The 13,161-nt window shown below is 46.4% G+C and overlaps 1 protein-coding gene across 3 annotated transcripts in view; it reads right to left on the bottom strand.

Annotated features, from left to right (window-relative positions):
- Positions 1-596: 596 nt before the first annotated feature.
- The window catches only part of FGD4 (FYVE, RhoGEF and PH domain containing 4), an 87,373-nt gene continuing 74,808 nt past the window's right edge, over positions 597-13,161 (bottom strand). For all 3 annotated transcript variants that reach the window (XM_069967773.1, XM_069967781.1, XM_069967788.1), the window contains exons 9-17: positions 12,760-12,818; positions 12,125-12,271; positions 10,935-11,107; positions 10,814-10,844; positions 10,556-10,651; positions 8,987-9,112; positions 3,532-3,675; positions 3,213-3,353; positions 597-1,464 (exon numbers count right to left, since the gene is read on the bottom strand). In XM_069967773.1, coding sequence (XP_069823874.1) covers positions 1,222-1,464; positions 3,213-3,353; positions 3,532-3,675; positions 8,987-9,112; positions 10,556-10,651; positions 10,814-10,844; positions 10,935-11,107; positions 12,125-12,271; positions 12,760-12,818 — 1,160 coding nt within the window. In that variant the 3' untranslated portion in view covers positions 597-1,221. The remainder of the gene's footprint in view (positions 1,465-3,212; positions 3,354-3,531; positions 3,676-8,986; positions 9,113-10,555; positions 10,652-10,813; positions 10,845-10,934; positions 11,108-12,124; positions 12,272-12,759; positions 12,819-13,161) is intronic.

The raw sequence follows: 13,161 nt of genomic DNA, 5'->3' as shown, positions 1-13,161 counted from the left end.
CACTGATCACAATGAAGGTCAATTGTCCCCAAAGGTACGGAGCTCTATTCACTCTCTATGGGGCTTTCAATCATTTGGAATTTGGTGCTCGTCAACCAGCAGTGACCGACCATTGGGCACCATGTTCCTCATTGGTGGCGGTCCCAACAGTCAGACCCCCTAGTTATCCTCTATGCTGTGGATAAGGAATTACCCCTTTAGGCTATGTTCGCACTATGTATATTACAGTCAGTATATGTCAGTCAGTATTGCAACCCAAACCAGGAGTGGATTAAAAACACAGAAAGGCTCTGTTCACACAATGGTGAAATTGAGTGGATGGCCGCCATATAACAGTAAATAACGGCCATTATTTCGATATAACGGCCGTTGTTTTAAAATAACAGCAAATATTTGCCATTAAATGGCGGCCATCCACTCAATTTCAACATTGTGTGAACAGAGCCTTTCTGTGTTTTTAAACCACTCCTGGTTTGGGTTGCAATATGAGGACCACAATACTGACTGAAATATACGTAGTGTGAACATAGCCTCAAGTGGCGAGAGCTCAGAGACAGAAGGGCATTCCTTATAACGTCAGCAGGACAGGCGCCATGTTCTATTACAAAGGACAATATTTAATTAATAAATAAAATCTGAGTGCAAATAAAAAGTACAGAAATCAATTACTTCTCAATTTACATAATTTTTTTTCTTTAAAGGATCGGGACAGTCGGTGGACCTCCATGTGCTTTCTCTTCTCAACCATTGTGCCTTTTGCATTTCCGCGTTCGTAGCTCAACGACTTAATCTGACAATTTTGTGTTATCGCTGATTGTGCAATTTTTTTGATAAAATAACTGAGATCCTATAACGTTAAATGAAAGTCCTTAGGGGTGGTCGCCCCTCGTATTGATTGTAGGGTTCCCCTTATACTGCTATGGAGGCTAAACAAGTTGTTCATGAAGGTCCGTAAATGGCACCATGTAGTGATACTTCCTTTTGGTGAAAGCTTGACCCAAACCAGTAGTCAAAACTACACGTCCACCAAGTATTCTCACCACCCAGATATCCATGCCGCCATGTTTATGGATTATCTGGATTCTCATGGCACTGAACAAGAGTTATGACCTGGAAGCGAAGTTAGATTCCATCCCAGGTCAGTAGTCAGATCTTGGCTCCTCCTTTTTCTCGACTTTATTAGTCTTATGTTCATATTTCATCTATGATTCCAAGAAGCCACTACAGAGAAGGTTCCGAATGTCCGTCTACAGCACCCATTTCATCTTGGTCCTCTATGGTCTCCCCTTTTACCGCCAGGTTGATAACTTTAAGCCACCTCTGCTTGAGTTCTTCACTGTCAGCCGAGAAGTTGTGAACGGATTTAGACTGAGAAAGTTTGAAGCTATAGGGCAAGTCTATTAGGCGCGGTGATTCCTCAACGACGTAACCCAGAAGGGGAATGGTGGCTTGAGCTTTGACGTCCTAAAAGAAAAAAAAAACAAAAAACATTGACTATATTGCCTACACTTTTGTTTTAAAGGTGATCCTGAATAGTATACGCTTAACTAGTTAAACAGTTTTATTACAATCCAACATATGTAGGCGGTCATAATTTGGGACCACTAAGAAATAAAGCGGTGGGTTCAGCCATCGGTATAAGATGTATGGGGCTTTCCTGATTGTCAGATGATGCCGGTGGAGATAGGGGTCAGGTGTGATGGAAAATTACCACCTGACCCCTTTGTTCTGGGAGAGATAAGCCGCAGCCAAAGCTCTGTTTATGGTTTGATCACTGGATTATTTGAGCGACTGTTGTTGCAATCAGTTGTCAGCTGCACATCCCCTATTAGGGTGGGTTCACACTACGGAATCCGGTGGATTACGACACTCGTACCCGCTCACGGCACGCGCCTCTCCGCCAGCTCCATAGACACCAATCTATGGCCGGCTCATTAGACACAATTCTATGGCCGGGCCAATTCCACCGAAAGAATAGACATGTCAGTTCTTTCGTTAGAAGGTGGAATACACCCGGCCATAGAATGGTGTCTATGTAACGGACGGAGAGGTGCATGGCATGAGCGGGTACGAGTGACGGAATCTGCAGAAAATTTATTTGCGCGGATTCCGTAGTGTGAACCCACCCTTACACAGGGAGATGTGAGGCTGACAAACTGATCACTCTCTAACTGAGCTCTCTTACACAGGTAGATGTGAGGCTGACAGCCGACAAACTGATCACTAATGGTGCGTTTGCACGTAACGATTATCGTGCAAATTTGCGCGATAACCATCGAATTCAAACGATAATCGTACGCGCGAAACGATCAAACGACGAACGAGAAATCGTTCATTTTGATCTTTCAACATGTTATCAAATCGACGTTCATAAAAAATTTGCACTGAAGAGGGGAGTCCGGGATTTCGAAGACTGCTACGCGGAGCAGGTAACGTGTGCTCGGGGCGGGGGGGGGGGGGGGGTCTAGATCGCGGCGGCGAGCGGGGAGGCGCAGAGGGCTGCGGTTGACAGTGAGGCCGCCCTGCGGATGAGCGGAGGGCCGGGCTGCGGGCGCGCGATCGCAAAACGATTTTTCCGTACGATATATCGTACCATCTAAATGCTGATCGTTATGAAAAAAAATCGTTACTCCGACATCGTTAATCGTACGATCGGGCCAATTATCGTTTCGTGTAAACGCACCATTACTGAGCCCTATTACACAGGGAGATGTGAGGCTGACAGCCTACGAACTGATCATGAACTGAGCCCTCTAACAAAGGAGATGTGGAGCTGACTGCCGACAAACTGAGCCCTATTAGACAGGGAGATGTGAAGCTGACAGCCGATGATTTTTGCTGGAACTGATTACTAGCCTCATAACACGGTCATATCGGCCTGTTGAGCCAATAATCACCTGGTGTATTAGGACCATTAGCCAGTGCAGAGAACAACACCCAGCATACCCATCATCAATGGTTTTCTTCATTTCTCCTGCAGGTGGTGCTATAGGGTAAATTGAACACTTGCTGCCATATTTGCTGATCAGTTTATTTTTGGGACACCCTTTTTACAAAAAACTGATTATAAGAAGAAAAAAAACACCTCTTTCTTCATAGAGGGGTTGTCAGGTGTACGGTCACAGAGGTCTGACCACTGGGACCAAACGCAATCCCAAGAAGAAAGGTCCCGACTTTCTTTGCGCTCATCTGTATAAGAACTTCTGTCTCACCTGTGGAGCTCCATACATGTATAACACAAGAGCCTCGTGTTTCGGTATGACGCACCAGACCTTCTGCCAAGGCTTTGACTTTTCATTATACTGGAGGAAACTACAGATGACGCTGTTTCCTGAGACTTCTGCAGCTTCGATCTGACAAAGGCGAGAGAAACATAAAGAAAAAATAAAAGAAATGTATAAAAAAAGGCTGATTTTTACATTTCTTTCATAAACTTATATAACTATTAAAGAAATAAAAAAAAATGGTTCCTTTAAATACCCCTTTAAGTCCCAGGTGTCACATGCTGCTAATGGATTACAAATGTCTCACCTCCAGTATGCCCCTCTTCTTCTCCTTCTCCTCGCTGTCATTACTTCCTCGTAATATATGGTAACAATCTTTACACACTTTATTCATTTTGCCGCCATCATATTCGAGGGGAGCTTTATATTCAGAACATTTCCAACAAACCACCTGCAAAATACAAGATATATGTATATCAAATATTAGTCCTGTGCAGAACAATATTTACCACTAAATAAAGGGGGTTTTTCTAGGCTTATAAAAACATGGCCGCTTTCTTCCAGAAAAAGCACCACTCTTGTCCTCAGTTTGGGTGAGGTATGGCAGCTCAGTTCTATATTTATTTTGTGTTTTCTCTAGTCCTGGATATCCTCTTTAAGGCCCAACCCTGCTGTAGTAACACCATTGTATGAATTGGTATTCAAGTAACTTCCTGGATAACATGGTGATGTCACTTCCTGGATAACATGGTGATGTCACTTCCTAGATAACATGGTGATGTCACTTCCTGGATAACATGGTGATGTCACTTAGTGGATAAAATGATGATGTCACGAACCGACTCCCAGAGCTGTGCGGGCTGTGGCTGCTGGAGAGGATGATGGCAGGGGGATGCTCAGTTTCCCTCCAGTGCCCTGTGTCCCCCAGCCACAGGGCCGGGACAAAGAGTAGGCGGGGGTAGGCGATGGTCTAGGGCGCCAAACAGCAGGGGGCGCCACCAGGCCGAACCCGGAAGCAGTATACAGGAGCTGATTACATCAGCCCCATGTCGGGAGATTCACAGCTTGTGAGTCTTCAGCTGCTGCTGTACATAGGAGGGGCGGCCTCCTGCTGAGGACACTGCTGTGGCTGGGGCGGCCTCCTGCTGAGGACACTGCTGTGGCTGGGGCGGCCTCCTGCTGAGGACACTGCTGTGGCTGGGGCGGCCTCCTGCTGAGGACACTGCTGTGGCTGAGCTCCCACTCCCAGGAGGCGTCTGACTTGGTGCAGGACGGCAGCATGGGGGAATGTGCAGCATTACTCATCCCCTGCTGCACATCTGCCTGTGGGAGCTGCTCAGCTGTCGGGCCAGAGAGGAGGAGGTGAAGAATGGCAGCCTGCAGACACAGCACATGGTGACCAGGAAGTGTCTGCAGCTCTGTCTGTCCTGGGCCTCTCATCTGCATTGTTGTCTTCATCACCAGCAGACCCCTCCATGACAGTCCCAGAATGGAAAGAAGGTGCAAGCGCCACACACCAAGATGGGAGGTAGCTGTTTTGTGTGTGTGTGTATATATATATATATGTACATAAATGTGTGTATCTGTGTGTGTGTGTGTGCCTGTATACATGTATATATACTGCCTGTCTGTATACATATGTGTGCCTGTGTGTATATATACTGTACATAAAAGTGTATGTATATGCATAAATGTATTCGCATACATAAGTGTGTATACATAAATGTGTGTCTGTGTGTATATACATAAACATGTCTGTATACAGTATGTAGTTTTTTGTCTATGTATATTACTGGAAGGTATATATAAGCTCAGGTTCACACTGCATTTTGTGTTCATGTTTCACAGTTTGAATAGAAAAGCGTAGGTGACTATGCTATTGTATATACAGTAATATAGGTGACTATGCTATTGTATATACAGTAATATAGGTGACTATGCTATTGTATATACAGAAATATAGGTGACTGCTATTGTATATACAGTAATATAGGTGACTGCTATTGTATATACAGAAATATAGGTGACTGCTATTGTATATACAGTAATATAGGTGACTATGCTAGTGTATATACAGTAATATAGGGGACTATGCTATTGTATATACAGAAATATAGGTGACTGCTATTGTATATACAGTAATATAGGTGACTATGCTATTGTATATACAGAAATATAGGTGACTGCTATTGTATATACAGTAATATAGGTGACTATGCTAGTGTATATACAGTAGCATAGGTGACTATGCTATTGTATATACACTTTATATACAATAGCATAGTCACCTATATTACTGTATATACCAGGGGTACTCAACAACTTTTAGTGAAGGTCCGCTTACCGGGGTCTATTGTCAGGTGAAGGTCCGAGCTGAACATCAGTAGGAAACGTGTTTTGTTACTTTTCACAAACGTTCAACTATTTACATATAGAATTGCTGCTTATTAGTGGGAAAACTGGCATTTTTTCTCTTTTACCAGCCCTTTGATATTGGGTACAAAGGGGGTGACTGTTCTGGTAGTATATAGCCCCCCTGTTGCTCCCCCAGTAGTGTATAGTCCCCCTGTTGCTCCCCCAGTAGTGTATAGCCCCCCTGTGCGCTCTCCCCCAGTAGTATATAGCCCCCCTGTGCGCTCTCCCCCAGTAGTATATAGCCCCCCTGTGCGCTCACCCCCTGTAGTATATAGCCCCCCTGTGCGCTCACCCCCTGTAGTATATAGCCCCCTGTGCGCTGTCCCCCAGTAGTATATAGCCCCCTGCGATCTTCCCCCAGTAGTATATAGCCCCCCTGTGAGCTCCCCCCAGTAGTATATAGCCCCCCTGTGAGCTCTCCCCCAGTAGTATATAGCCCCCCTATGTGCTCCCCCCAGTAGTATATAGCCCCCTGTGCTCTCCCCCTGTAGTATATAGCCCCCCATGTGCTCTACCCCTGTAGTATATAGTCCCCTGTGAGCTCCCCCCAGTAGTATATAGTCCCCTGTGAGCTCCCCCCAGTAGTATATAGTCCCCTGTGATCTCCCACCAGTAGTATATAGCCCCCCTGTGCTCTCCCCCTGCAGTATATAGCCCCCTGTGAGCTCCCCCCAGTAGTATATAGCCCCCCTGTGAGCTCCCACCAGTAATATATAGCCCCCTGTGCTCTCCCCCTGTAGTATATAGCCCCCATGTGAGCTCCCCCCGGTAGTATCTAGCCCCCTGTGCTCTCCCCCTGTAGTATATAGCCCCCTGGGAGCTCCCCCCAGTAGTATATAGCCCCCTGTGCTCTCCCCTTTTAGTATATAGCCCCCTGTGAGCTTCCCCCAGTAGTATATAGCCCCCCTGTGCTCTCCCCGTGTAGTATATAGCCACCCCGTGCGCTCTCCCCCCGTAGAATATAGCCCCCTGTGAGCTCCCCCCAGTAGTATGTAGCCCCCCTGTAGTGTATATAGCCCTCTGTGAGCTCCGGCCAGTAGTATATAGCCCCCGTGCTCTCCCCCTGTAGTATATAGCTCCCTGTGAGGTCCCCGCAGTAGTATATAGCCCCCCTGTGCTCTCCCCCTGTAGTATATAGCCCCCGGTGAGCTCCCCCCAGTAGTATATAGCCCCTGTGAGCTCCCCCCAGTAGTATATTGCCCCCCTGTGAGCTCCCCCCAGTAGTATATAGCCCCCCTGTGAGGTGCCCCCTGTAGTATATAGCCCCCCCTGTGCGCTCTCCCCTTATAGATGGCCCCCAGTAAAAAAAAAAAAAACCAACCACAACTCACCTATCACCTCGCTCCCCGCCGCGCCTGTCTTCTTCTCCTCTCCTGGTCCGGCCCCCGGCTGATACGCGCTCTCTGGGGATGTCCCGGGGATTCCCCAGCAGAGCGCGCACCAGTCACCTCAGTGTACGCCGCCGGCCTGTACTTCCGGGAAGTTCAGGCCGGCAGCGTACACTGAGGTCTGTACACTAAGGACAGTACGCCTATGGGGCGGGAGGCAGTGTGGTGGGGAGCGGGACCTCCTAACTTCCCCGGGACGGTCCGGTTAGCTGGCCTCCGCGGACCGGGTTCGGGGGGGGGGGGGGGGGGGGGGGGGGGGGGGCGCCATTTGCCTTCTCTGCCTAGGGCACCAAAACTTCTTGTCCCGGCCCTGCCCTGCCATCATCCTCTCCAGCATCCACAGCCCGCACAGCTCTGTGAGTCGGTTCGTCACATCACCATTTTATCCACAAAGTGACATGACCATGTTACCCAGGAAGTGACATCACCATGTTATCCAGGAAGTGAAGCCTTGATGCAGTAGAAAGTGCAGGGAACAGAGTACTTTCTGTGCATTTTCCGTAATAAGTGTATATTGGGGATTTGTATAACTTTTGGGGGGCAATACAATACTTTAATAACAAATTTTCACTGGACTTATTTAATTTTTAAAATTAACTTGTTTTGAAAAAAAAACAAAATGAGCGGGGAGAAGACTGCAGCAGCGCGGTTCACTCTTGCTCTGTGGTAGGAAAAAGACGTGCTCATAATGTAAGTCTGGAGCATGTTTTTTTTCTAACACAGAGGGTAGCAGATACGCTGCAGTATAGGTCAGAACATTTTAAGGGGGGGGGGGGCATTTTTTTCCTGGGACCGGGGAGGAGGTGGCTGAGGGAAACGACGTCCACTCACCTCCCCGGTTCCAGCGACTGGTGCCTCATCGCGGCGCTCCGGTTCCCGGCCGCATCCTGGTGTCTGACGCGGGCCCAAGACGTGACGTCTCAGGTCCGCTCAGCCAGTCAGTGACTGAGGTGGGATCCGTTTCAAGTCCGCTCAGATCCCGCCTCTGTCACTGACTGAGACGTATCGTCTCGGGCCGGCGCCAGACACCAGGAAGCGGCCGGGGACCGGAGCGCCGCGATGCAGGACCCGCTGCTGGAAACGGGGAGGTGAGTGGACGTCGTTTCCCTCAGCCACCTCCTCCCCGGTCCAAGGAAAAAAATGCCCCCCCCCCCGGAGTACCCCTTTAAATCTGGACCGATCAAAACTTTTTAAAATAAATGTTAAGGATCTGGTCTGGTGTCTGATTTTATTTTAAGGATCTAGGGGGAGATTTATCAAACATGGAGTAAAGTGAAACTGGCTCAGTCGCCCCCCGGAAACCAATCAGATTCCACCTTTCATTTTCCAAAGAGTCTGTGAGGAATGAAAGATGGAATCTGATTGGTTGCTAGGGGCAACTGAGCCAGTTTCACTTTACACCATGTTTGATAAATCTCCCCCCTAGTCTGGAGTTTTACTTCATTTTAATGATCGGTTATGGGGTCTCAGTAAGTTTGAGGGTCTGGTCTAAGATCTGGTCTCGTCAGGAGTCTGATTTTAGATGTGATTGGGCTTTGTATTAGTTGTATTATTAATGTGGTCACTTGTGCTACAACTCCCCATGATGTGATTGATAACATATTTGTAGATCACCAAAAAGAACACTTTACTCCAGAAGAAAGCTCTAAATTGTTGGCCACTAGGTGTCTCACTTGCTTGCTAACTGCTGCCCACTGCCTGTTGTTAGGCCTAGTCTGTCTCAGGCAGCAGACAGACCAAGGTGGAACACAGTGGGGGTGGGGCTTAGACTGTGCTATGTACAGGGGAGAGCCTGGACTGCACAGAATTTCATACAACTTCACAATATACTATTGGGCCGTTGGAGCAATGAGCTTCTTGGAGGAGATGATACAACCGAATATACAGCCGTAAAATCATAAACTACCCGGAATAAAGCAACCCAAGCATCCAAATCTATGTCATCCATGTTAGACTTACACATCCGCACGCCCGGCAATGGTGCCGCCTCCTGGTCAGAGCATTAAATTGTTCTTTGCATTTCATGCACATGGTCACATCATTGTCTCGGATCCACTTTGGGGCCCGAAGTCCTAATTCAGCACTCTGAAACAGAGACAGATAGACAGATATATAAATTATTAAGATGTACACAGTGACCCCACCAGCAGAATAGTGAGTGCAGCTCTGGAGTATAATACAGGATGGAACTCAGGATCAGTAATGTAATGTATGTACAGAGGGAATCCACCAGCAGAATAGTGAGTGCAGCTCTGCGGTATAATACAGGATGGAACTCAGGATCAGTACAGGATCAGTATTGTATGTACACAGTGACCCCACTAGCAGAATAGTGAGTGCAGCTCTGGGGTATAATACAGGATGTAACTCAGGATCAGTACAGGATAAGTAATGTAATGTATGTACACAGTGACCCCACCAGCAGAATAGTGAGTGCAGCTCTGGGATATAATACAGGATGTAACTCAGGATCAGTACAGGATCAGTAATGTACACAGTGACCCCACCAGCAGAATAGTGAGTGCGGCTCTGGAGTATAATACAGGATGTAACTCAGGATAAGTAATTTAATGTATGTACACAGTGACCTCACCAGCAGAATAGTCAGTGCAGCTCTGGAGTATAATACAGGATGTAACTCAGGATCAGTAATGTATGTACACAGTGACCCCACTAGCAGAATAGTGAGTGCAGCTCTGGAGTATAATACAGGATGTAACTCAGGATCAGTACAGGATCAGTAATGTAATGTATGTACACAGTGACCTCACCAGCAGAATAGTGAGTGCAGCTCTGGGGTATAATACAGGATGTAACTCAGGATCAGTACAGGATCAGTAATGTACACAGTGACCCCACCAGCAGAATAGTGAGTGCGGCTCTGGAGTATAATACAGGATGTAACTCAGGATAAGTAATTTAATGTATGTACACAGTGACCTCACCAGCAGAATAGTCAGTGCAGCTCTGGAGTATAATACAGGATGTAACTCAGGATCAGTAATGTATGTACATAGTGACCTCACCAGCAGAATAGTCAAGACAGCTCTGGAGTATAATATAAGATGTAACTCAGGATCAGTAATGTAATGTATGTACACAGTGACCCCACTAGCAGAATAGTGAGTGCGGCTCTGGGGTATAATACAGGATGTAACTCAGGATCAGTAAAGGATCAGTAATGTAATGTATGTACACAGTGAGCCCACCAGCAGAATAGTGAGTGCAGCTCTGGAGTATAATACAGGATGTAACTCAGGATCATTAATGTATATACACAGTGACACCACCAGCAGAATAGTGAGTGCAGCTCTGGAGTATAATACAGGATGTAACTCAGGATCAGTAATGTAATGTATGTACACAGTGACCCCACCAGCAGAATAGTGAGTGCAGCTCTGGAGTATAAAGCAGGAATAATCATTGTTACTGACATTAACCATTAACACAAACTGTCAAAAAAAGAGGCATTGTCAAAGCGCAGTGTTTGTCATGATATTTTTGGCAAGTGAATTGGTGAACACTTACAGGAACTTCCTGCTGCGCCTCCTCCATTTTTTTTGCAGTTGCGATTAAGAAAGTTTCATTCCGCTGCTGAAATTCTACAATCGCCGCATTCAGAGCCTGTAAGGAAGAGATGAAGTAGACGTCATTATATGCTCCTTAAAGGGGCTGTCTCAGTACAACATTCGCTTCCACAGACACAGGTCCGTACTGACTAGCTCCTTATCCTGTTACATGTCGGCTGCCCGCAGTCCCATATAACCACCGGTTTCAGTCACGTACCTTGATCCATTCTTGTTTGATTTGTTCGGAGCTGAAATAAAAGATAAATGACATATAAGAAAACAGGAGACTATGGACACTGGCCGCACCGTATAACAGATCCCCGAAGAGGAGGCCTTACCTGGCCTGTAACTCCAGCGTTCGTTCTTTGCCGGAGATCTGGAAGGTGTGCGGATAGTCATCGTTCTGCGTCTCCTCCACTTTCATACCGTCCAGCCCGATCTTCGTTCGCACAGAGTACTTCGCCCCCACCAGACTGAACTTGGGCACACAGTACAGCAACATGTTGTTGAACTGAAAGAGAGGTTGTACAATCACAAGTCTGAACGTTGGAGAAATTCTGCTGTACTAGGGAAGATTGCTGACATATCCTGCTAGTATGACTTAAAGGGGAACTCCAGAGAATTTTCTTTTTTTTTTAATCAGCTGGTATCAGAAAGTTATATAGATCTGTAATTTACTTCTATTTAAAAATCTCCAGTCTTCCAGTACTTATCAGCTGCTGTATGTCCTACAGGAAGTGGTGTATTCCAGTCTGACACAGTGCTGTCTGCTGCCACCTCTGTCCATGTCAGGAAATGTCCAGAGCAGGAGAGGATTTGCTACTGGACAGTTCCTGACATGGACAGAGGTGGCAGCAGAGAGCACTGTGTCAGATTGGAAAGAATACAACACTTCCTGCAGGACATGCAGCAGCGGATAAGGCCTGGAATACTGGAAATTTTAAAAAGAAGTAAATAACAAACCCTAAAAAAAAATTCCAATCAAAATGTACCAATCTGGATCCAGCTAAGGCCAGAAGTTTAGGTATCCATGGAGACACCGGGTCGGAAATGCGCGCAAGCCCAATTGAATCAGATAGGGGGTCGCGCAGTACTGGCATGATCATCTCCATGGACACCCAAACTTCTGGGGGAAGCTGGATTTCTGGTGATGGGTACACTATGAGGTATGATAAATTGCTTATACAGATCAATGCAGTAAATGTGTATATGTGCATTGATCTATTAGATCTGTGCTCTATTGCTACAGCCTGCTGTATCAATAGCCAAGTTATGGCAGCAGCTCTAGAGGCCTAGCAAAAGGCCTTGCGTTACCATGACAACGGATTGGCTGTGGACACCAATCAGCTACATATCTCCTAACCCAGGGGGGTAGGGAACCCTTGGCTCTCCAGCTGATGCTAAACTACAACTCCCATCATGCCTAGACAGCCAAAGCTTTAGCTTTGGCTGTCTAGGCATGATGGGAGTTGTAGTTTTGCAAGATTTTGGTGATACAATGTCTAGTTACTATCCTTCACGTACATACCAGAAAGAGATGTCGCTCCTGAGCTGAGGTGTTACGGGCGGCCAGTTTAAGGATCTGTCCCTCCTTTATGAACTCATTGGAGGGGTGGACAATGTCCTCTTCTTCTCCCAGCATTTCATACACCATCAGCAGCTTCTTCAGACTCTCCTGCCGAAATCCATAGTGGTTAGTGATACGGAAAGTAACAGCCCATACATAGAAAAGGTTAAGTACCACCCAATATAAGGAGCCATTATTACACATTATAGGGAAAGGAGAGGAAGAGATCAGACCAATATAATAAAGATCACATGACACTGACCGTATCATTCATGATATCTGAGGATGAGATGGATATCATCTCCTATCCATAACAGCTTGGGATAGAAATAATTTGGAGGCCCTTTCCATGACATATCGCCATGGTGTGCAATGCCTGTAGTTATATGAGTAATGCCCAATGTAATAACGTATTGGGGGAGATTTATCAAACATGGTGTAAAGTGAGACTGGCTCAGTTGCCCCTAGCAACCAATCAGATTCCACCTTTCATTCCTCACAGACTCCCCCCATTGTTTGTGCACCATGTGGCGCCATTACATGGATCCTATCATGTATAACTATGTGATATATAAGCCCCAGAGACGATAACTCACCATTTTCCTGATGGCGGTATTCGAGTGGCTCGCTGCCGTTGAAATAATTTCAAGGGATTCTGGAATAAAAAAAGGAAAGGACTCAATGATTACAAGAGAAACGATGAACAGACTTATGGGATGTATCCATCTTATGAATAAGAGAACTATAGATCATTGCAGGAAGTTGACAACAAAGTAGCCGTCACCTAAGGAGGGTTCCATGTTATCACCTGACCGCTAGTTACTTCTGGTGGCCGTGCAATACCTAATATGCCCTGTGGGGGTGCTGCAGAGGAGCTGAACACTTTCTACAGTTTTAGTTTAGGTCTCCCTTATTTATTTCAGTAGCACCATTTATCGTGTGTTGCAAGATTCCCTGATGAAGTCAGGAATATGAGCAGTGAGAAACACGTCGGGACC

This window comes from Dendropsophus ebraccatus, chromosome 1 (assembly GCF_027789765.1).
Source record: "Dendropsophus ebraccatus isolate aDenEbr1 chromosome 1, aDenEbr1.pat, whole genome shotgun sequence".
Classification (NCBI taxonomy): Eukaryota; Metazoa; Chordata; class Amphibia; order Anura; family Hylidae; genus Dendropsophus; species Dendropsophus ebraccatus.
Note: the sequence above shows the minus strand (reverse complement) of the source record. Positions and strands in the feature narration are given on the sequence as shown.